Source organism: Simochromis diagramma, unplaced genomic scaffold (genome assembly GCF_900408965.1).
Source record: "Simochromis diagramma unplaced genomic scaffold, fSimDia1.1 OVJJ01000251.1, whole genome shotgun sequence".
NCBI classification, from domain to species: Eukaryota; Metazoa; Chordata; class Actinopteri; order Cichliformes; family Cichlidae; genus Simochromis; species Simochromis diagramma.
Window position 1 is genome coordinate 169,728 of NW_024387463.1, and position 21,594 is coordinate 191,321.

General features: G+C 42.4%; 2 protein-coding genes and 1 non-coding gene across 5 annotated transcripts; 1 reads left to right on the forward strand and 2 right to left on the reverse strand.

Annotated features, from left to right (window-relative positions):
* Positions 1-268: 268 nt before the first annotated feature.
* ppp1r11 (protein phosphatase 1, regulatory (inhibitor) subunit 11) lies at positions 269-5,038 on the forward strand. Its single transcript, XM_040014509.1, has 3 exons — positions 269-567; positions 1,987-2,095; positions 3,247-5,038. Exons 1-3 carry the CDS (start codon positions 490-492, stop codon positions 3,429-3,431), a joined length of 372 nt encoding a protein of 123 aa, XP_039870443.1. The 5' UTR covers positions 269-489; the 3' UTR covers positions 3,432-5,038.
* A 5,504-nt stretch (positions 5,039-10,542) lies between these two features.
* cunh6orf47 (chromosome unknown C6orf47 homolog) lies at positions 10,543-21,592 on the reverse strand. Of its 3 annotated transcripts, none has more exons than XM_040014513.1 (7): positions 21,479-21,592; positions 19,864-19,918; positions 19,638-19,679; positions 19,138-19,169; positions 18,809-18,857; positions 16,074-18,670; positions 10,543-11,450 (listed from the first exon to the last, which is right to left on the reverse strand). In XM_040014513.1, the coding sequence occupies exon 6, from the start codon at positions 16,976-16,978 to the stop codon at positions 16,076-16,078; it is 903 nt and encodes a 300-aa protein (XP_039870447.1). In that variant the 5' UTR covers positions 16,979-18,670; positions 18,809-18,857; positions 19,138-19,169; positions 19,638-19,679; positions 19,864-19,918; positions 21,479-21,592; the 3' UTR covers positions 10,543-11,450; positions 16,074-16,075. The 3 variants fall into 3 exon arrangements, with proteins under 3 accessions (XP_039870447.1, XP_039870448.1, XP_039870446.1); XM_040014514.1 differs by lacking the exon at positions 21,479-21,592 and adding an exon at positions 20,437-20,913 and having other exon boundaries at positions 18,809-18,940; XM_040014512.1 differs by lacking the exon at positions 21,479-21,592 and adding an exon at positions 20,437-20,814.
* LOC120723198 lies at positions 19,533-19,599 on the reverse strand. Its single transcript, XR_005693680.1, has one exon. It is a non-coding gene; the product is annotated as a small nucleolar RNA SNORD52 (small nucleolar RNA).
* Positions 21,593-21,594: the final 2 nt, after the last annotated feature.

Here is a 21,594-nt window from a genome sequence, read left to right on the forward strand (position 1 = left end):
GGAAACGCACTTGGTCCGTCTGGAAATATCTTCCCCACAGCGTTTCAAGTTAAAGCTAAGAGGAACCGGAACATCCTTCCCGAGTTTAAAAATAAAATAAATTGTGGAAACAGAGTTTTCTATCCAGTTAACTATCTAAACTATTTTAATTCCACACATAATATAATGATATAGCCCAGCGACTACTGTCATGTGATTATTTTTGTGGGTGATGATGGTTCCCATAGCTGATAGTTGTAACGAGGAGCCGTACGTTTCCGTTCCGACCCTGGCTAACGCGTTTTGTGCTTTGACTGTAGCCACCGCTGTCCCACACCTCGTAACTGTGGGTTGACATTTTTCCATTCAGTGCGATTTTTGGAGTTAAAGAGCGGAAGGTTAGTCGGTTAGCTGTCGACTAACGCGGTGTCGCTCATTGTTGACGCTCTGCTTCGTTTCTTTTGGATCTTTAAGCTAGTTAACGGTAGCGTTAGCAAAGCAGCTGCAGGGATGGCGGAGGTTCCAGGAACATCCAGTGAGACCATAACGGAGACCGTTCAGACGAGCACGCCGCCGCCGCCCCAGCAGGTAAACGATGGACAGCTGTTCGTGAGACAGTTGGACCGCTCTGGCAGCCAGTGACAGTGTACATTAAAGATACAGCGTTCATGTTATTACGGGGGAAGCTTCGTGGGGCCTGATATGTTAGTTACGTTAGGCTTATTTAAATGACAGGGCTGCTAGTAGCGCGGTAGCATTATGGAAAGCCGATAGCGGGCTAAGTGCTGAATAGCTCCGCGTTGCTGTGTGAAAGTTAAACAGCTTTCAATTAACAACCCGAATCTGTAGTATTGTTGCATAATGTCTAAAGCAGCAGGAGCATCCGGTTTACATGTTAAATACACTCTGTTCAAATCATATTTCAAGTTGTCCTGCTCAGATAAACAGTCAGACCTCCATTAACTGAAATCCCCAAAGTCGGTTAGAATGGGTTTAGATGCAGCGCAGACAGGCCCATCTGTAGGCACCACGGGGCAAAGGGATGGTCTCTGCTAGCGTACATGCCCGGTAACCCCAGCTTTGTGTCATTTCTGAGGCAGGTGCTCTTTAATAGTTTGTTATTAAACCCTCCCAACCCTCACGGCTTGACTTTTTTTTAATTTGTTGCGCATTTTTATTTCTTTTTAAATATGTGCATAGTCATGTTTGACTTTTAAATAAGAAGAAGTCTTAAAGGATTTAAGAGGCATACTCGTGTTTGGCTACAACATACTTTGTGTATCATTTTACACAAATCTTCGTAGTCCTACTGATGCAGACTGTTTACTGCAGATGATGTCATAATTAGAAGTATTTCAATAGTTGCAATTTATTTTAAGTTAGGCCTTTAAAATATTATCAGAATTTGCCTAACTGATGGTCATGGTACATAGACTGGTTCTTATATAGACGCTTCTGCTCTGAGCAGTCAAAGTACTTTCCACAACTTAGCCAATTAGCACTTGTATCTGTCTAACATCCATACACATTTAGAATAGAATAGAATAGAATTCAACTTTATTGTCATTGCACATGCACAGGTACAGGGCAACGAAATGCAGTTTGCATCCATCCAGAAGTGCTTTAGTGATATAGATATATTACAATATATATTAGCAATAATATAGATATGTAAGTATATTACAGAAATGGGTCTATTATGGTATGTTATAATGTACACGGTATTTAGAGTCTGATACATCAGAGGAATAAGTCCTTGGGGTTAGTATCTGCAGCAGACAGGGATCAAACCACCAACCCTCTGATTAGTAGGTGACCTGCTCCATCACCTGAGCAAGGACATGTTTTACTTTTCAGAGAGCAGGACACAATAGCATGCCCATGACGCCATAGAGACAACAAGAAGGTCCTACAAATGATAGATGTCATTGAGTGTGACTGCAGGATTCACAGTTCACACTGTGGGTTGTTTGCGATGTCTCACAGTAGACCTCTTACATGTTACAGGAGGGACGAAGCTTGACAATCAAGTTGAGGAAGAGGAAGACTGAGAAGAAGGTGGAGTGGTCCAGTGACACTGTCGACAACGAGCATTTGGGAAGAAGGTCTTCAAAGTGTGAGTTTATCTTTCTCCGTAGGACACAGGCTGAGAAATGTAATTAAGCATTTCAAATATGTCTGCCACCAGTTTTCAGTGTTTTGCTCAGTCACGTTTTAGGAGGAACAAATGCAAACGTATTGGATGTACTTTTTCTTTTACTGTTTAGGTTCAGTGCCAAAACTTGCACTGTGGTATATTTTATGATTGTGGTGGTTTCACAGTGGGGTGGTTGTTCTCAGTGGGATTTTCTGTGGGCGTCCAGTGGCTCGTCTGTTGGGATTCTGCAGAATATGAAATAATTGAAAGTCATCATAAAACAATTAAAACTAAATCACAAAAACAACACAGCTGATATTTTACTCTTATGCTGAGTGTGGAACAATGGAATATTTGGCACCGGGCTGCAGAGTCAGTCCTGAAAAAGCTGTTTCATGAAGTTTGTCCTGGAAAGAAACTCGATTTGGACGTTTTCCTCTGAACTGTGTGATTTTATTATCAGGAAAGAAAGCAAGAAAAAGAAAAACCAGTTTGAAATGACAATAAAGTACACTGGCTATGCTGCCCAGCACCGTTTGTACTGCCGCGCTGCACCCCTGCTTTCCATATGATTCTTTTTATTTATTTAGTTTTGTATCATTAATTTCCCCTCAGCATGGTTGAAACTGTGTGTCCACAGCAGAGACTGTACTCAGTCAAATGATGCACACTTATTTATAAAGCCTGGACCATATACACCTGCGCACCACGAGTGACTGTACAGTACACGTGGTTTTCCTGTTTAACTGCAGTATATGACACGCATGAAGTAATTACAACAAGTAGTAGCTGTACCGAACGTGCTTCAGCGTGTCACGGTGCATTGCATCTCATTACTTTCCCCATGACATAATCGAGGCTCAGCTAATTAATTTTAATAGCCTTAATCTTTCTCAGTACCGTGCACATGTGTAACATGCACTAAAATGCAGCTAAAGCCCTGAGTAGACCACGGACTCCTGCCTCAGCATCCGCCTTCTGCACACTTACTACATCAAAGACACAGTATGTGTTTAATCACACGCTCCTGCAGTTACTGTTTCTGAAGTGAAAGTATTTTTAATTTCCAAATGACGAACTTGGAGCTTCATCTGAGCCTGTGGCATCATGAGCTGCTTGTTGTGTTTCAGGCTGCTGCATTTACGAGAAGCCCCGACAGTTTGGAGAATCTTCCTCCGAGAGCGAGGGAGACGACGACGACGAAGGCTGCGGCAGCGCTCACTGTATCCTGGGCCACGGCAGGAGAGGCCATGGACAGACGGGGGGTGGGGGGACTACAGTACCCCCAAACTCTGGGGGGTCGCACTCGCACTAACAAAAAGCAGGGCTGATCGTGTGGTCTGAGGGCTCTTTGGCGCCACGACAATGACACATTAAAAACAAACAAACTGCACTCTTGTTTTAGTTTAGTTTCATCACTGAGGTTCAGGCCTGACAACCGGGCTTCAGCCCGAGTCCGAAAGTCCCAGCTGCTGCCGCACGACGGCAGCCTCTGTGCTGCTGCTCCTCTCGGGGAAAGTCATAGCCACGTCACGGGCTCGTGGAAAATACTTTGCCGACCTCAAAGCGTGTTTGCTATTGTGCCAACTTAAATATGAAGCATAGACTGGCAACACGTTCAAATCGCATTGTGATTCTAATTGAAATCAAATGACAGTTTCAGCGTTTTTCCAATCAGCTCCACTCGGTGTGCATGACATCACTGCTCAGCCTTATCTGCCGACCTAACACACTAGGAAAATAAGCTCTGAGCTTTGAACTTTATTCTTTCCTTTGTTTGGTTTTATTGAGTTGTGCTGGCAGGTTGGGCTCCTTTATGGTCATCATCTAGGTGATGCGTATCAACCCCATGATGTGGAGGTTTGAAAGGATTATTTAGAAAAGAAAAATAAAACTTGTAAAATCGATTTTCCTTTTTCCAGAAAAGTTATGTCTGCAGATTCCACAGTGCACCCAGAAGAGCTTCACAGCTCTATAACAGTCTATACGCATTACTTCCTGTTACTTCCTAGAACTTTAAATCATTCCAAAAGTAGTCATTAGTAGCAATGTGATTGGTTTTGAATACATCAGAGGAGTGCTGACTCTCCCCAGCAGCATGTGGGACTTTCTGACTGCAAGGCGTCAGTTTGGAAAAGGTGACAGCAGAAAGAGGCCATTAAATGCTGTCTGCTCGCAGAGTTAAATGTATATAATACAGCATATTGTTTTTTTTAAAATGTAGTTTTCTAATTTATTTGCTGCTCTTAATTCTGAACTCGTCCATATTTGACATGTACCTGAGCCCAGCGGGTTAAATACTGGACATTTAGATTAGCTTCATATTTGTCTTTTCTGAGCTGTTCACCAGATTTACAGCGAATGCTGAACATATGAGCCAAGGCTCTGAATACAGTTTGGTTCACTGAGGTGGGCTTGTGTGAGCTGCTTTTCTATATCTTCACTGTATGGAGAGAAATTTGCTTCTGTGTACAATACGATCCACAAGCGTAAACTAACATTTACAAATGTGTACAATAATCTGTGTGCAACTTTTCAGGGGCACCACAGACAAATATGAAGCGATCTGACCACATGTAAAACCATTTTATAAATGCGTATACCCAGACCTGAATAAATATGATTATTTATGCACAGTTTATTAAGTTCAGCTTTACGAATCCAATAATTTTACTTTTCAAAAACCTTTGTGTGTACAAATGTCTACACGTAACATCTCACTCATTTAAAAACATTACATATGTGTGGAATCGCCTGATGTGCACAGATCACCTCGCACGCCAACGTGGGGTTTTGAGACAGATTTAGCCGAGCCAGCTTGGCACAGATCCACAAATATGAGATGCACCAAGCTCCCAGTGTAAAACTGCTTCAAGTGTAGACCTGCGTTTCTTTTTCTAAATAAACAGAACAGCTCATTCAGTTCTGTTCAGTTTTATTTACACAGCCCCAAATCACAACAACAGTCGCCTCAAGGTGCTTTATATTGTAAGGTCGACCCTACAATACTACATGCAGAGAAAAACCCAACAATCATATGACCCCCTGTGAGCAGCACTTTGGTGACAGTGGGAAGGAAAAACTCCCTTTTAACAGGAAGAAACCTCCAGCAGAACCAGGCTCAGGGAGGGGCGGGGCCATCTGCTGTGATTGGTTGGGGTGAGAGAAGGAAGACAGGATAAAGACATGCTGTGGAAGAGAGACAGAGATTAATAACAGATATGATTCAATGCAGAGAGGTCTGTTAACACATAGTGAGTGAAGAAGAAACACCCAGTGCATCATGGGAATCCCCGGCAGCCTACGTCTATTGCAGCATAACTACGGGAGGATTCAGGGCTCACCTGGTCCAGCCCTAACTATATGCTTTAGCAAAAAGGAAAGTTTGAAGCCTAATCTTGAAAGTAGAGATAGTGTCTGTCTCCTGAATCCAAACTGGAAGCTGGTTCCACAGAAGAGGGGCCTGAAAACTGAAGGCTCTGCCTCCCATTCTACTTTTAAATACTCTAGGAACAACAAGTAGACCTGCAGAGCGAGAGCGAAGTGCTCTAATAGGGTGATATGGTACTACAAGGTCATTAAGATAAGGTGGGGCCTGATTATTTAAGACCTTGTATGTGAGGAGCAGGATTTTGAATTCTGGATTTAACAGGAAGCCAATGAAGGGAAGCCGATACAGGCTTACCCCACATGGGCATGTGATGTGATCTGTGCGTATCAGGGGATTCATCCAAACGTATTTAAGGTTTTTTGAGTAAGTGAGAGAAATGTTACGTGTAGTTTTCGACACACACAGAAAGGTTTTTGAAAGGTGGGATTATAGGATTTGTGAAGCTGATCTTAATGAACTGTGTGTAAATGATCAGAATGTATTCAGGTTTTGATGCATGAATTTTTAGAATAGTTTTACATGTGGTCAGATTGCTTGTATTTGTGTGTGGATTGAAGTGTGTGCTAATGAAAAGTTGCACACAAATTACTGCACAGATTTGTAAATGTTAGTTTTCTCTTGTGGATCATATTGTACACATTGGCAACCCTTATCAGGTAAATCTGTCTCCATATCATTAGACTATGGAAGGCATGCTCACAATAACACAAACTAACTAATAGAGGCAGCAGATACGAATTAGTGTATCCCATTCAAATGGACCCATATTCAAAAGTATTTTGCAGGATTAGTGCCTTTCTGTAAAGTGTTCCCCATAATCAGTACCACCTTTTACTGTATTAGGAAGTAGCTCTACAAAAACAAAGTGAGGGAAAAATAAAGTCAAACATTTAGATTATTGAAATATAGTAAATAAACACAGTTTAATCATGAGTACATACGCATGCTAAAATGTTTCAATTTACATACAAAACTGCTTTAAATGAGTTTCTAACTACTGTTGTATAACTAGAGTTTGCAGATTAGTCACACAAGTTCATCTTGTTTTGTGTCCCATGATTTTTATCAGAGACTTTGGCAGTGAGCTGGTTATAAATACAAATATTAACTAAGCTTATATATTTCAGAATTGACTGATTATAGGCTTGTTTTCTTTTTAAAAAACCTTTAATGTCATTGGGAGTCACTTTCAAAATCGGTATTGTTTTAGCTAGTTGGATTCTTGAAGACAGTTTCATGTGTGATGAGGATGTTAATGTTGGATGAACTGAAGTAAGCTGATTTGGTCAGGATCATGTAAGCCTGGATTAGTCAGACTAGATCTGAAGAATGGAGGCCTGGAGGAGATGCACGGTCGCCTTACTTCAAAACTTTAGCTCTCCGCCTCTTATTTACAATCATTCTGTATTCTGACCAAAGCTCATTAACTCAGAAGGAGGAGGCGGGGTCTGTTTTACCTTTAAACACTTTCATGGGTTTAGTTTTGTTTGATTGTTTAAATCCTTCGTGTCCACTGGATAAAACCAGTCTGCCCACTTGAGATTTGAGTACAACTGCTTTTTCATTTTTCTTTTCCTTTGGTAGGCGTGGCGTTCACAGGCTCAGCAGTGGTTGTCAGCAGAAGCATGGAAAAGTAAGAAGTTGTGTGTGTGCACTGATTCACTACAGTGTTCACGTTCCTGAGCTGCATGTCAGCCAGAAAACAAAGCCTCGGTGAGGGCGAGGGGTGTTTGTGCTTTTCCTGCTGTGCTCGCTGGTTTCCTCGCTGTGAGGTAAATAAAGACAGAGCTTTACATGATTTGAGGTTCGTTGCTGACCAGAGTGTACACATGTAACTGCCTAACGTGGCACAGAGAACGGGGGTGAAGCTGCGTGACTACTGGCCCAGGCTTATTTTTCTGACGTCTCTGCTGTGACACTCCATCATCATCGTCCTCATCCAGGATGGGTTCAGACCGTGGGCTATATTCACATCATCTCCACCAACATTTCCTGTACTGCCCACACACATTGTTACATATGTACATTGTTCTTGTAACAGTATTGCAGCTTTCTGTACATATACAATGAATACACTGAGATCGGATTTAATGTGAATTAAAGTTTTGAACTGTGATTAAAAATGTCGTACTGATGTGTGACACAGGAATAAATGTTTAGTCATGTCCCGTCAGGTCTCCCCAGTGGACTAAAGGACAAATCTGTGCGTAAAATCCACTTTCGGTAAAGACCCCACAGTAACAGACCTGACAAAGATAAAAACACCTCAATTGTAGCTTCCACTGTGGAAACACGTGGTTGTCATGCTTCTCAGTCACTTCCTCAGCCTCACCTTGAACTGGCTTAAGGTTTAAAGGTTGGCCAGTGTGCTGACAGCTGATTCGAGTTTCCTGTTGGTGAATGGTGGAGACATGTCCAACATCAACTGACAAAAACATTACAGCTTAAAGTTATTTGCAACTTTGCACTTTCAGTACTGTGACTTCCTACATTGCTTCACTGTTCTGTTGCTATCATTATTTCTTTCCAGTAGAAGCAAGCAGCTGCTTCCTGGCTGCTTTGTTTTTTAGCCTTTAAAGGCCCAATGATTGTGAACGCTCAAGTGACACCAGTGACACCTAGTGGTCGGTGGAAAAGCCAAACTTTCACTGTAAAGTCTTTGTTCACGACTCCATGATTTGTTCCATTTGAAGGGTGAGAGGTGTGCACTAACATTTGAAATGTTAATGAAAGGTTTCTGAATGGCCCTCTCTCTGCAGTATTTATGTATTTTGACCAATCACAGTACAGGGGAGTACCTTTCCTAGGTCTAGAGCCTAGAGACAGAAATGGGACTCGTAAAAGTGTGTAAAAAACACCAAACTCACGTGTGTGTAATACTAACCAGATAAAGAGTAAGACGTGTTTCGCAGGAAATAGGACAAATAAAGATTGCTCCTTCATGTGAGCCCTGCCTTAAAGTAGTTTGTCAGACTAGAGTCACAATCAAGCCGAGATTTAAAACTGATGCTTTTCATTCTTCATGATCTACTAAACACAGCTAACTTTGGCCTACAGACTATTACATCATCAACATCCCACAGTAAAAAAATACCTTAGAATTTATTGTTTGAATCTACCCAAGAGTCTTTTTTAATGCAGATTTAATTTCATATGATGGCTCCTGGTGACTTTACAGCGTGATGTGGCAGGTATCAGTCATCTGTAGAAACTAACTACAGGCTACAGAGGTTCACGCAGCCTAGGATGCTTTTAGGTCACTTGTCAGAGTAGCATCAGTGTTACACATCTGATTTGAAGAACGCACTGACCACTTAATTAATTCTGGCAGTTAAAAAAGGTCATCAGCTCTGTGCAAGTACATTTCCCAGCATGAATGGAAACAAATGCATCAATCATTTAAAACAATCAGGTTTAGCTGGCTATTACATGCAAAGACTTCAGTGTGGTCCTGCACTCTGGCTACAAACGGTCGTTCCAGCACAATCCACATAACCAACCACCAGAGTTTCAAGATTTCAGCTGAGAAGGATGGCAGCTAGAAATCCTTCCCTGCTTTGTTTCTTCAAGGTTGACACAAGGGATCAGCATCAGGCAAGTGATTAATACAATAACAAAGAAGTATACACATAGACTTGTAAAGATTTGGTGTAACCTGTTTACTTGAAGAATAATATAAAATCAAACATTTTCAAACACTTAAATATTTCATTATGTGGCCAAAAACTGGAAAAAAGCAAGATTAAGATTGTAAGATTAAGGAAAAAATACCATATCATTATTTGAATTGTGATGGACAAATATAGCATGGCCAAAGGATCCAATGATGCCCTTTAAAGCTGCATCCTCTGAGGACTGTCCTATGTTACAGTAAGATGAGGAAAAGCAGCAGATTTACATCTCCTACCTTAAACTATCAGCAGACTCTGAACCCTGTTGTGCTGTGAAGTGCAGTGTCAGTAAGGGTTTGATTTTACGCTATATTTTCATCAATAAGAATTCTGTAGTTTTGTTATACGTCATGCACAAATAAGACACAAATACTTCAGTTAATTTTGCCCAAAGGCTTCATCATCGCACAGGCTGATGGAGCTGAAGTCCATAAGTGTTATTGGAATAAACGGTTCAGCGGCACATACTTAAACACAGTAATATATACGAGAGTAGTGGTAAATGGAAAAGCCCTCCGTGACATTTCTGTGGAGGGAAAGTGCGCCCTACGTTGTGAGTATATATCATGGCACAGAAAACAACAAAAGGCAGAATCTAAGTGTACACACAAAATACTTTAAAGTCAGCTGCTGGTATTGTGCCGGTTCCCAGAATCTCACATATCCCTCACAGAAAGCAACAATGAGTGTACTGCTCCTTCAACCAGTTCATAGTTTGAATGTAGCATCGGCTGCAAATGCATGCCAAGGTTGCAGAAGCTTCCACAGCTCAGGTAGACCTGCTGTTTGATTCACCGAACATCTGATCTCTTATAAATGAATAGCAACCATCTCCATGCTGAAGCTACTTCCTTTATGACTTGAAAGGAAAGATCTGAATTAGATTTCATTAGTCTTTTGCTCTTTGTCTAAAAAAAGAAATTTAAACTGCAGACTACTCTTGGCTTTAATACAGGGGTATGCCAGGGGTGTCGAACTCCAGGCCTTGAGGGCCGGGGTCCTGCAGGTTTTAGATCTCACCCTGGGTCAACACACCTGAATCAAATGATTACTTCATTAGCAGGCATCTGGAGAACTTCAAGACATGTTGAGGAGGTCATTTAGCCATTTGAATCAGCTGTGTTGGATCAAGGAGACATCTGAAACCTGCAGGACACCGGCCCTCGAGGCCTGGAGTTCAACACCTGTGGTCTATGCTGTAGTGTGCGTGTCTTGAGTAGCTATAGCTCACCAGTGGTGTTTGCTACTAGCTCGGATCTCCTGCAGGCGACACAAACATTCACATTAGCTCCCTGTTCCACTGAGTGAGCCGGTACTGTGTCCTGGATACAAACTCAAAGTCACAGGTCAGTACCATCACAGAGTCTAAACCAGGGGTGGGGACCTCCAGGCCTTGAGAGCTGGTGTCCTGCAGGTTTTAGATCTCACCCTGGGTGAGCACACCTGAGTCAGATGATTGGTTCATTACCAGCCTCTGAAGAACTTCAAGACATGTTGAGGTCATTTAAATCAGCTGTGTTGGAACAAAGGTTAAAGTCAAGCAAATGTACATGGCCAAGCTTCAATTGAGTTCAAACTGAGCGGGGCCATACGGCAGATTTAAATTTGCCCCCCACACAATGAACACGGTCAGAAGAGCTAAACATTAGGAGGCACACTAAAACTGGCCAGTGGATGCAGGAGCAAACTGTCGGTGGTGCTGTTCAGTAAGACTTCTGTTCAGAGTTTATTCCTGCTCCTCGCTGTGTTTAAGAGACCCAAAGATATTTCTGCTTCACCTAAAGTGTCTCAGTGAGGCTCTCTTCATAAATGCTGCATCTGTCCTCTCTAAGATTTGCTGTTCTACTCACCAACACAACGCACTGGAGGCAATCGGCTGGTCTCAAATCAAGTGACTGTCTCATGGGAAGAGTAGTCCCACAAACAAGAAGAAAACAGAAACAGGTACCTGCTGGCGATTTCCCCTTTCACTTAAGCATTCTCTGAACATTCATGAGCTCTTCTGGTGTAGATTACAACAGTTATCAGTGAGAGCATTCTGGTGACAACAGTGAGATCAACTGAACACAGATGCAGATCTGTAGTGCTGGACATAAAGTGCCACAAGTATCATTTCTCTGAATATGAAATTAATGTGCAATACAATTCTTAAGTTACGCTGCAGAACACACGCTGCAGTCCACAGTCTGTCAGTCCCACCGCTGTGACGTCAGAGGGCTGGAGGAGGTGTGATACAGCTGGAGTACTGGTGGTGCCAGCAAATTCTCTCCACCTGTGGAAGACACACACCAAATAAACAGACGATCAGGAGACTACAGCGATCACTGCACGTGTGTGCATGCTGCCTGGTATAGCTCAACAATTAGAGTTAACTGTAACACGGTGGTTGTTGCCTCTGTTTTAAAACTACCAAAAACTAAACTCTGTTCAAGAGCACAGGTTTAATAAAATCCTGTTAACTGTGAAGAAAACATGTGAGATTTGTCCCAAAAACAGAGCCAACCTAAGGAAACTGCCTCTGAAAGGAAACTGCCTCTGAAACCACCCTGCTGTCAGTTTGGTTAAAACAACTTCCTTTTCCGAGCTCTCAGTTCACGTCTTTAGAAATAATGAAATCTAAAACAATCAGTCTGATACACAACAAGTGTTTTCAGCCTACAAATGCAGGACAGTGACAACTAAGATTTCTTCATAGCGTGCAACATTTCTTTCCAACACTGGCTCTGTGGACACTGGAGACACTGTTATGCTGTCAGTCAGATCCCCCAAAACAAAAATCAAGCCAGCAGTGTTTAGGAAGCATAGTCTTTAGTCTGTAGGGGTCTTTTATTTTGAAAAGTTAAGAGCTTCTCTTTGTTGTTCCAGTGTCTAACCTCATACTCTCCTCATGTGCTCTGTGCAGCCTGACGTGGCTTCCATGAAAAACAAAAGACCCGATGCCGTTTTCACCAGCAGAGGCACATCTGGTGGAACTGCTAGTGACAGTCTCACCAGTGTCCTGTTCAGCTCTTCTACAACTGAACATGTTTCCATCTCAGAGGTGAAAGTTAAACCAAAGGCCTTGTCAATGCTACCACTGCTTATCACTGTTGCATAATGTTTGCCTCCCGTAGTTATTTGGGAATTTAATTTGAAGTTCCCATTACATGAATGAGAAGAATGCTGGTACTTTTACTTCTGTCAGTGGGACATAAAAACTCCATGTTGAGAAGTACAGTCAAATCTGATAAAGACACTTAAAAAGTTAGATGTCTTTTCCCCAAAGTAAGATTTAAAATGCTTCTTATAGTGCATGTTTTTATTTTACTTTGCTTTATTCAAGACCGGGCATGAGCCAAACATGTCAAAGATCCATATCTCGTCAAACATGAAAGTTTGCTAAACCTGCTTTGTGAAACAGGCGCATGTACTTTGCCATGTCACAGTAAACACAAGCTGATGATGTTCTTCCTTTGTTGGAGTTTATTCCTCCCTTTGGAGGCCTTCCTACTTGGGGGGGATACATGGTCTCAATAGCAAATGTTTAAACGTATGTCTCACACAAAACAACATAACATTTGGAAGAATATGAAACTGATCAAGTTGATCACCCATTGTATATATAACTATGCTAAATTGTATCTATCACTGTAGCTATGTTTATACATGTTCTCCTTGTTTATTGTGTGGGGTAAGTGATGATGGGAATTAGGTGAATCGTGGGATTCAATAGAAGGTTGAGCATGGGGTAGGGATTAATAGGTATGTTATACTTCTTCCATTTCAGACTTAATAATTGTCATTTCATGTCATTTAGACTGTTTTATTTTATTTATTTTGTTTTATCTGAGCACATACGTGTGTGTATTTACATATATATTCATTTTTGTAAATGCAAGTATGTGTACTTGTGTATATATTGCTTTTTTTCTGTATATGTCTGAAATAAAGATACAATACATAAGGCACATTAAATACAGAGTAACACACTTTTGGTTCACATAAAAACATGTAGTTAAATCACCAATAGGCTGCAAGTAGGGCTGGGTTTAACGATTTCAGCTTGAATAAAGTGATATTGATTCATTAAATCCTGAATCAATTTTTAAATATAAATGTTTATATGTTTAATTACAAACGACAGAATCTCAGCTTAAAGCTCATTAAAGTATTTAAACAACCAGCAAACAGCTAAAACAGTAAATGAGAGCAGATAAACGGACTCCACACAAAGAAACACGCAGCGTGGATCGTTCACCCGACTGTGTTTTATCCTCAGTTACTTTGACAGAAAGGCATCTGCTGTGATGCTCACACCTCTGATCAAGTCTTTGTTTTTATACATAGATATAAAAATGTAGATATGTACTGATGAGCAGAATTTTAATATTTCCGACTGTGTCAAAATGTAATCAAATGGAATCAGTTATAAAATCAGTGAGGATTCTCGGGCCCAGCTGCTAACGCAGGCCTTCAGAGTCACTTTCAGCAGGAGCTTGCACACCTGCCTTTTGAGGGTAATTCAGTGTCCATGAACAAGTCAATTACTTACTGAATGCCATACAAGAGACAGAAAAACAGCTCTATGCAGACGGGTATTTGTTTTTATGTGGAATGTAAACCTTTTCTACATGAATCAATCTATGCAACAAAAATGTCTGCGTGCTCTTTAACGCAGGGCTTTGTGTTACTTTAACTCTTTAAAATGATCCAAATGTGTAGTAATGAATTTGAGGCCACTTTCTCCTCCTTTAGAAACGCTATGATTTTGTCAGTGTGCTTTGGATCATCACGCTGGAGTATTCCTGGGAGAGTTTTTGTCAGATTATTTTGGTACATCCACTGGTGTAATTTATATCTGTCATCTCCCCCTGAGTACTTCGACTGTGGAGACGACACATTCATTGTTAACATCAGTAAGTTCATCTTGGTCTGTTCTGATCAAAGAATGCACTCCCAGTATTTATTCGATTTCATCTCATGTTCTTTAACTAATATTCATTTTTTTAATAAACTGAAAAGTTTATTAAAGTTGTTTTTTTTTCCTTTGGATGCAATCCGTAGTCGCTGTTATGCAACCTCTTCCTCACTGAATGAACTCTCAGTAATAACTGCTCCACTGAGTCTAAAGCATTTGCCCATGTATGTTTTCAGGGCTAGACTGTGGAGGTAGCATGGGCTTATTTTAGAAAAGCCTCTTCAGCTTGTTGTACGTCTCCTCCTGATTACTGCTGCAGCTCGGTGGTTTGTTTTGGCTGGTCACACACAGCACAGACTGGCAGATACACTCAGGAAGTAGAACATCCACTAATCCCAATTCAATCATTTAATCAACAATCATCCTAAAGGCAGCTCCCAACATGAGGACATAACCAATGTAAAATTATTAAATAAACCAAACTTCAGTTCCATCATTTTTTCACGTAGTCTCGAGTTATTCATTATCTTCACACGTTGTAAACTCTGTCAGCTTTCCTGACTTGGATTGAAATGCTTGGATGTGAGCATGTGCAGTAGCCCAATTCAGGCCCAATGTTGATCTCAGAGTAGAAGACAGAAACCCCTCAGTGCAGCATAAAATGGTAAATGGCCTGCATTTGTATAGCGCTTTACTAGTCCCTAAGGACCCCAAAGCGCTTTACACTACATCCAGTCATCCACCCATTCACACACTGGTGATGGCAGCTACATTGTAGCCACAGCCACCCTGGGGCGCACTGACAGAGGCGAGGCTGCCGGACACTGGCGCCACCGGGCCCTCTGACCACGGGTACAGGCAACGGGTGCCCAAGGACACAACGACCGAGACTGTCGGAGCCGGGGCTCGAACCGTCAACCTTCCAATTACAAGGTGAACTCCCAACTCTTGAGCTACGATCGGCCCCTAAAAAAAACATAAAGAGCCTCAATGCTGGATTTGAACTTTTTTTTTTAAGCTTGTAATAAGTGTGACACAAAATGCGCAGCTGACATCATCTAATGTTTGTTAAAGTTAGTTTTCCAGCACTAACTATCTCAGCTAATCGGTGCTTCACAGTTAGACTTAACTATGAGGGAACATTAGGGCCACATTGAGAATAAAGTCAGAAGCTTGAGATTAATCTTGAAATGCTATTTTGGTGCCTGTGACAACAACGACTTTAATCTCCACATTTTGAATAATACATATATTTTTACTCTTAACGGGGCCCTAATACTCCGTCACATTTGGGAGAGAAACTTGTACTGAATGTGTCGAGGCTTTGTTGCACAGCCAACAGCAGCTTTTCTTACCACTGGTCACAGAATGCCTCAAACATATTTTAGTTATTTCAACTAACAGTGAAAGTAAACAAGTTGGCGCCCTTTTTCTATTTTGCTCGAGCTGACAGAGTGAATGTAGTTTGATCCTCCAGGTGTTTGCAGAAGGTAAACTCCAAACAAATAACCACAGCTCTGGCTGTGTTAACTTAGCTGCAGAGTTCACGCTCAGTGAAGTTTGTTAAAGCTGTGTGAAGCCTAGCAGACAGCTGATAGTGGGTCTTACTCACAACACACAATAACTCAATCTTGACAGGGAAATAAGTGGTTCCTCCCACAGCAGGTCTGAGCTTCGAGCTGGTTTCACACCACTCAGAGAATGTTTTTTTGTGTTTCACTTGGTAACAGGGTTAAAATAGATCCAGGATGTCCCTGCTGTGTTTGTGTTGGATGCCCAATGACAGCACTGAGCATTTTTCTCTTCTTCTTACAGTAGTTGATCAACTTACACAGACTCATAGTGTTTAACTGTGTAACAACTGCTAGCCCCTACACTAAAACCCCTTCAGTAAACAGCTGTATTATTCTGAAGCCTGGACAAAAAAACAACACAATGTTACAGAATAAAACTAAATCTGATAACTTTGACAAATATAACAAGAATAAATGGACTCACCTTTAATTTGTCTTTACCTTGTCTGTGACAGACACAGGCTTGTCTTTGTGTTCCTTAGTGTCTCTCGTGTCATCAGTGTCCTTTCCTGTCTGGTCATTCTCTTCCTCAACACCTAGCATCACACTCTGTCGAACACTGACAGAGATCACCAACGCCTGAATGATGCCATAGATCAGGGCAAACTGCAGGAGATACTCCTGGATCAACCAGAGTAATCCTGCCATTCCAACTGTGGCGACAAAAAACATAGCCATACCATGAAACCACAGTCTCAGTGCTCCCTGGACACCCAGCACCTCCAGGATAAGCTTGGCAGGAGGTGACACAGTCCACAGGAAGCCAACAACAAACAGGTCAAACAAGTGGCGTAGGAAGTTAAAGCAGATCTCGTAGTGCTCTGGTACAATCTCCACGTTCCAGCTGTGTGCAAACAGTCGAAAAGGAGAAGTCAGCTGAGAGGGAGAAGGGGTGGGGGACGGAGGAGGGGTTCCATAATCAGAAAAGTCTCCATCAGTATCACGTTCCCGTGGATCTCCAGTCCCACCGTCACGTTTCCTGTGTCGTAGTCCACTTAGCTCAGTTTTCCTTGGCCACAGATAAGAAGTTGGAAGATATCTATCCCACCACCTAGGCACCAGTACAGTTTCAGCCTCTGGCTTCCCTGCCGCCAGATCTTCAATTTTAATGGGCTGAAGCTTCTCCTGTGCCTCCCAGTACTCCTCTACTGGACTGCTTAGTTCGTGCTGACGTCCCCATGAGCCCCAGATCCAAGCCTTGATGCCCCAACCACCACTGCCACGCAGCTTTTGGCGCTCAGCTGTCAAAACGTTAGTGTCCTTTGACCTGGCACCGCTGCTGCCCCATGAGCGGACCCACCCCCACGCTTTGCCCACCACAGCTGTCATGTCTGCTCGCGGAGCTTGTTAGAGCTCGGTTAAAATCGTCAGTTCTCACGTCCCGTTGGCTTCCCGAGCTTCAGAGAAAAGCATGCACTCGCTGTCGGTGCAGTTATGAAGTTGAAATACTTGTTCAGGAGGCCTCAGGCCTGGGCAACGTGACGTCCTCGGGTCATCGCCACACCTGTGGGTGTGTTCGAGCAGTTCAGCAGACAAAAGGTTACACTCGCCCCCACCCTACATTACTTACAGGGCTCTGCTCTTAACGAGACTCCACCATTTAAAGTCCAGAAGAACAGTCTACATGTTTGGTTTCAGCTGACAACCTTCGAGGGTTCTTTCAGTATTTCAGCGACACCTTAGCACAGAGGAACTGGGAAAGTTGACGAAAGCTTCAGCTCAGCGTTAGCCAACAGTTAGCTTATTCTTTGGCCAGCCCTTCCCAACAAAAAAACAAAAACTTTTTTTCAGTCTCTCGAAACGCATTTGTTAACTCCTCAAACAAGTAGAAAGGTTGGTTTACGCGTGCAGTCCGGTATCCAGCTCCACGTCAACATCGTGCAGCTTTGCTAACACAGCGGTCAGCTGCCCTACAGGTTACTCACCACTGAGCGAGCTGTTTAAAGTTTACCTCACATATGATTTTTCGGTGTGAATAAACCTGTCAGTGATAAAAGTCAGTAGCTAAAAGCTCACCTTCGCCGCTGTTAGCTGCTTTGTCAGAACCCAGCTAGCGCTACTCGTTAGCATGAGGTAACTCGATAAACAGACTAGTTGCTCTGCTTCAGCACGTCGTGGCTCAAATGTCCTCTGTGGAGAGAAAGGTCCGTGTCCACTTAAAGCTAAGGGAAGGCAGGTACCACTAAGAGCACTCCTAGCAAGCACAAAAAGGTCGCCTGAACAGTTTCCCCGCTCATTACGAGAACAAAGACGACGAACTACCGGGTCGCTTTCAGCCTTCAAAATAAAACCATGGTTACCGTCAGCGGGTCAGCCTCACGTGAGACTCGTCCTCTTCAGCGATGTTGCCAACGTGTAAATTAGCTTTGCACGTCAGTCAATTTCACGGAGGCAGATGTTTGTAAAACATATCAAACTACACAATTTCTCAGGTTCTGGACACACCCGATTTTATATCAGTTCAGCGTAGAAATACGTGACCAAGCCGCTTTCAGCTCAGCTTTTTATTCCTTTGCATGAGATCGTTTAATGATGTTGGATAATTTTGCCACATCACTAACATTTAATTCCAGTTCAGCCATGTGCAGCACTTTAATACAGCATTCAGTCACCCATCAGTAAGATTTCACACATTTATATAAGTAAAATGTTGCACTGATGTGTAAGAGACAGTAAACCCAAAAGCTGCTTGGGGATTATACAGTTACAACCATCTGATCAGTGCATGAGAAGAACTTATGGCAAAACTGTCACCCACTGAGATTAGCTTCCAAAGCACACTGCTCTGAGTTTACTGTGATCATCCCACTGAAGAAAATAGCCATTGGTCGTGTGTGGTCAACCTTTATTGTCCTTAAATACAGTGGTTTAAAAACAAAACAAAAAACCACATTCAACATTCACACAGATGAAGACACGTTGCTTAAAGCAATGGAAGACGTGCACTGCTCCAGCTTGATGCTTCCATCAGATGACAGACGAGGCTCTTCAGTGTTGGGAGTGCCACCTCTGCAGTTACACCTGTCAAAGGACAAAAATGAGTTGAGACATGTAAGGGGGTGGGGGAACTCATTGTCACAGAGTGTAGTACATCTCCAACTTACAGCACACACACTGCATCTCATACTGCAGCAATGATCATTTGAATAATCCACCAACCTGCTTTCTCTTCATGAAGGTCATCCATCTGGGGCTGCTACAGTCATGCCTGACAAGATAACAGTGATGAAATCACAAGCTCTTTCTCATCCATATATTCAGGAAGCGCTCCAGTCTGAGTGTCTCAGTGCGCTGCGAGTAGACTTCAGTTAACATCAGTAGAACCGAATAACTGAATCATCATCGACCAGACTCAGAAAACAGCAGCTCCATTTCAACAAGCTTGGATCATTTGAATACACAGGCTTAGCTGCGATATCTTAGTATAATCTGTTCATGATGAAGTATGGTCACAGAGGTGACCCAAAATGAACACGTTTCTTACTTACAGACATGGAGAGAGCAGCTGTGTGCAGACGAGCTACAAGACAAAAGAAAGCACCATTAGCACCTGACTTATACCAGTGAACACATTCAGGGAAATCATGTGTATGGATGCTTTACCCATTTACTGCAAACACTTCAGACTTGTTACATGACTGTACAACTTCTCCCTGTGAGGAACTATCAGATGACTAAGACACTTGTTTCAAACATCTGAAGTATTAAAATGGTAAATGTGTTTTTATGTTTTACATGTGCTCAAGTTTGGAGACGGTATGACTACCTTTACTCAAAGCAATGAAACACAAGCTTTAAGTGTTCTTTGTTGGGCAGACCTGAAGAAAGCCCAGCCATGATTTAATGTCTGTAATGTGCAGTAAATGGGCTGCTGTGGGTTTTGTGGTCAGTGCACTGTGAAAACAACTTCATGCTTCTCAGAGACTCTAGTCTATGCAATCATCATCCCACATTAAGGCACAGAACAATGTTTAGAGTCCAGGCTTACCCAGAAGAGCTATGTCCAGCAGATAAATCCATGCTGAGGTGCCTGCAGAGTACAAAGGAGAGTTTTAGAACTAGCTCTGATTGTAGTATTCACATTTTAAGAAGTAAAATGCTGTTCAGTGCACTGTGAAAGAGCTTCATTGTGTATTCAGAGACTCTAGTCTTATGAATCATCATATCAGCATACTACTTTCTCCATCACATTAGAAGATCTTTCTAACACTCACCATCAGCTCGCAGCTGCAGACTCCACACTGTTCTGCATCTGCTCTTTGCAGCTTTCTGGAAAGCAGAGGATGCAATTTCCAGTCAGTTTAGTTTTTATATGGTAAACGTTCTAGAGCCATAGTCCATCTTCAGAAAGATCTACTTCACAGCGAGGCCTTACAGCCCAATGATATTTATTTCCAGGGCTTTAATACATTTTTAAATATACCAGCTTCACTGTGCTAGGGCAGGTAACCGCATCTCACCAGCAGAATTACTATGTACTGCTGTAATTTTCTTGCCTTGTAAAATGGTATTACCTTACCCCAGTTAACTGCTACATATTTGCACTGATTAAAATTTAGATGGAAAAAACGCGTATTTCACCTGCTGTGCACCACGTTGTGTCGATGCGGACATGAGCTGTTAGCTGGACAATTTAGCATTTTAATACTGCCCGATTATAAGGCTTTACTCCAGCATAGCCTAAAACTACGGTAAAGTATCAGATTAATAATAGAAGATTACTCATTCCTACTAATAATTTAAATGAAAATCGACACTGAAAACAGAACCTTTGATGTAATACTCACACTCTTCCCCTAACAGCTTCTCCGGAGGTAGACTCTGCAGATTCACTACCCTAACCCCACTTTTTCTGCACAGAAACGAACAGGACCGCAACGAGGCCAGGCTCCTGGCCACGTGCTGAGCACCTGACCCGCGGATCGCGTGCCGCTCGTCCCTCGCGCTCTGCAGCATGACTCTGACCACAGAGCTCTCCGAATAAACCCTCCATTATCAATTCAGAGCGTTAATCTGTGTAAATGCTAAAGCCTTGAACATCTGATCCTCCTCCTTCCACAGCCAGGACCCAAAGGCTGAGCACGAGCGCGCCCAGGGCTTATATATCCGGGTCCTTCACCGTTACGGGACTTTTGGTGGCCCGAAAAATGCCCGTTTTGGCCTGAATAATGCCTGTTAGGAAGTCAGGCCCCAAAGAAAATGTGAACACTTCATAACGCTGTCAGTTTGTGCAAACAAGCTATGATACACAGATACGATATATTTAAAATACCATACACAAGAGAGCAACGAGATTAAAACAATACACCAAATCTCTCTCTCCCACACACACACACACACACACACACACACACACGAAATAAATAAACTTAAAAACGAACAAATAAATAATCACGATGGGTGGGTTAGTCCACGCTGGGTGCACTCTTTAAGCTTTTTTCCACCTCCTACTCCTTCACATAAGTTCTGATTTCACTGTAAAGTCAATAATGTGTAAAAGGCGAGATGTTCATAATAAGCGAACTTCTTAGGCCACCAATAAAGCTCCGTGAAAGGGCTTTACTGGTGAAAGGAGGTGGGCCTGCTGCACCAAACCTATTTTTCTTAATGAAAATGGCAAACTACAGTGGCACTGTGATTTCATCTGATACCCACACACTAAGAATTAAGTTAGAAACAGGAAGTTTGAGCCATGGTTTGTGTGTATTTGTGTATTCAGCTGTCTGCACTTAAATCTAAACCGTGAAGTAGAAACAAGTTATTCATGTAGTCCATAATGGAGACTTTTACCGAAGAAAAAAAAGACTCGGGTGTAAAAGTCCCACTAACCCTTAACCATGTGACGTGCGGCTATTGTTCACACAGCCAGTGACAGTTGCAGCGACCGAACCGGATTAAACTACAAGTACCACCCATCACCACGTCTGTCTCAGGGTGCCAGGTTC

What these genes read in the sequence shown, in the direction of transcription:
- ppp1r11 (XM_040014509.1), top strand. Translation starts at nt 490, where the DNA reads ATGGCGGAGGTTCCAGGAACATCCAGTGAGACCATAACGGAGACCGTT. An exon ending in CGCCGCCGCCGCCCCAGCAG is followed by an intron (nt 568 to 1,986) that starts GTAAACGATGGA and finishes TACATGTTACAG; the next exon opens with GAGGGACGAAGCTTGACAAT. An exon ending in GGGAAGAAGGTCTTCAAAGT is followed by an intron (nt 2,096 to 3,246) that starts GTGAGTTTATCT and finishes GTTGTGTTTCAG; the next exon opens with GCTGCTGCATTTACGAGAAG.
- cunh6orf47 (XM_040014513.1), bottom strand. Translation starts at nt 16,978, where the DNA reads ATGACAGCTGTGGTGGGCAAAGCGTGGGGGTGGGTCCGCTCATGGGGC.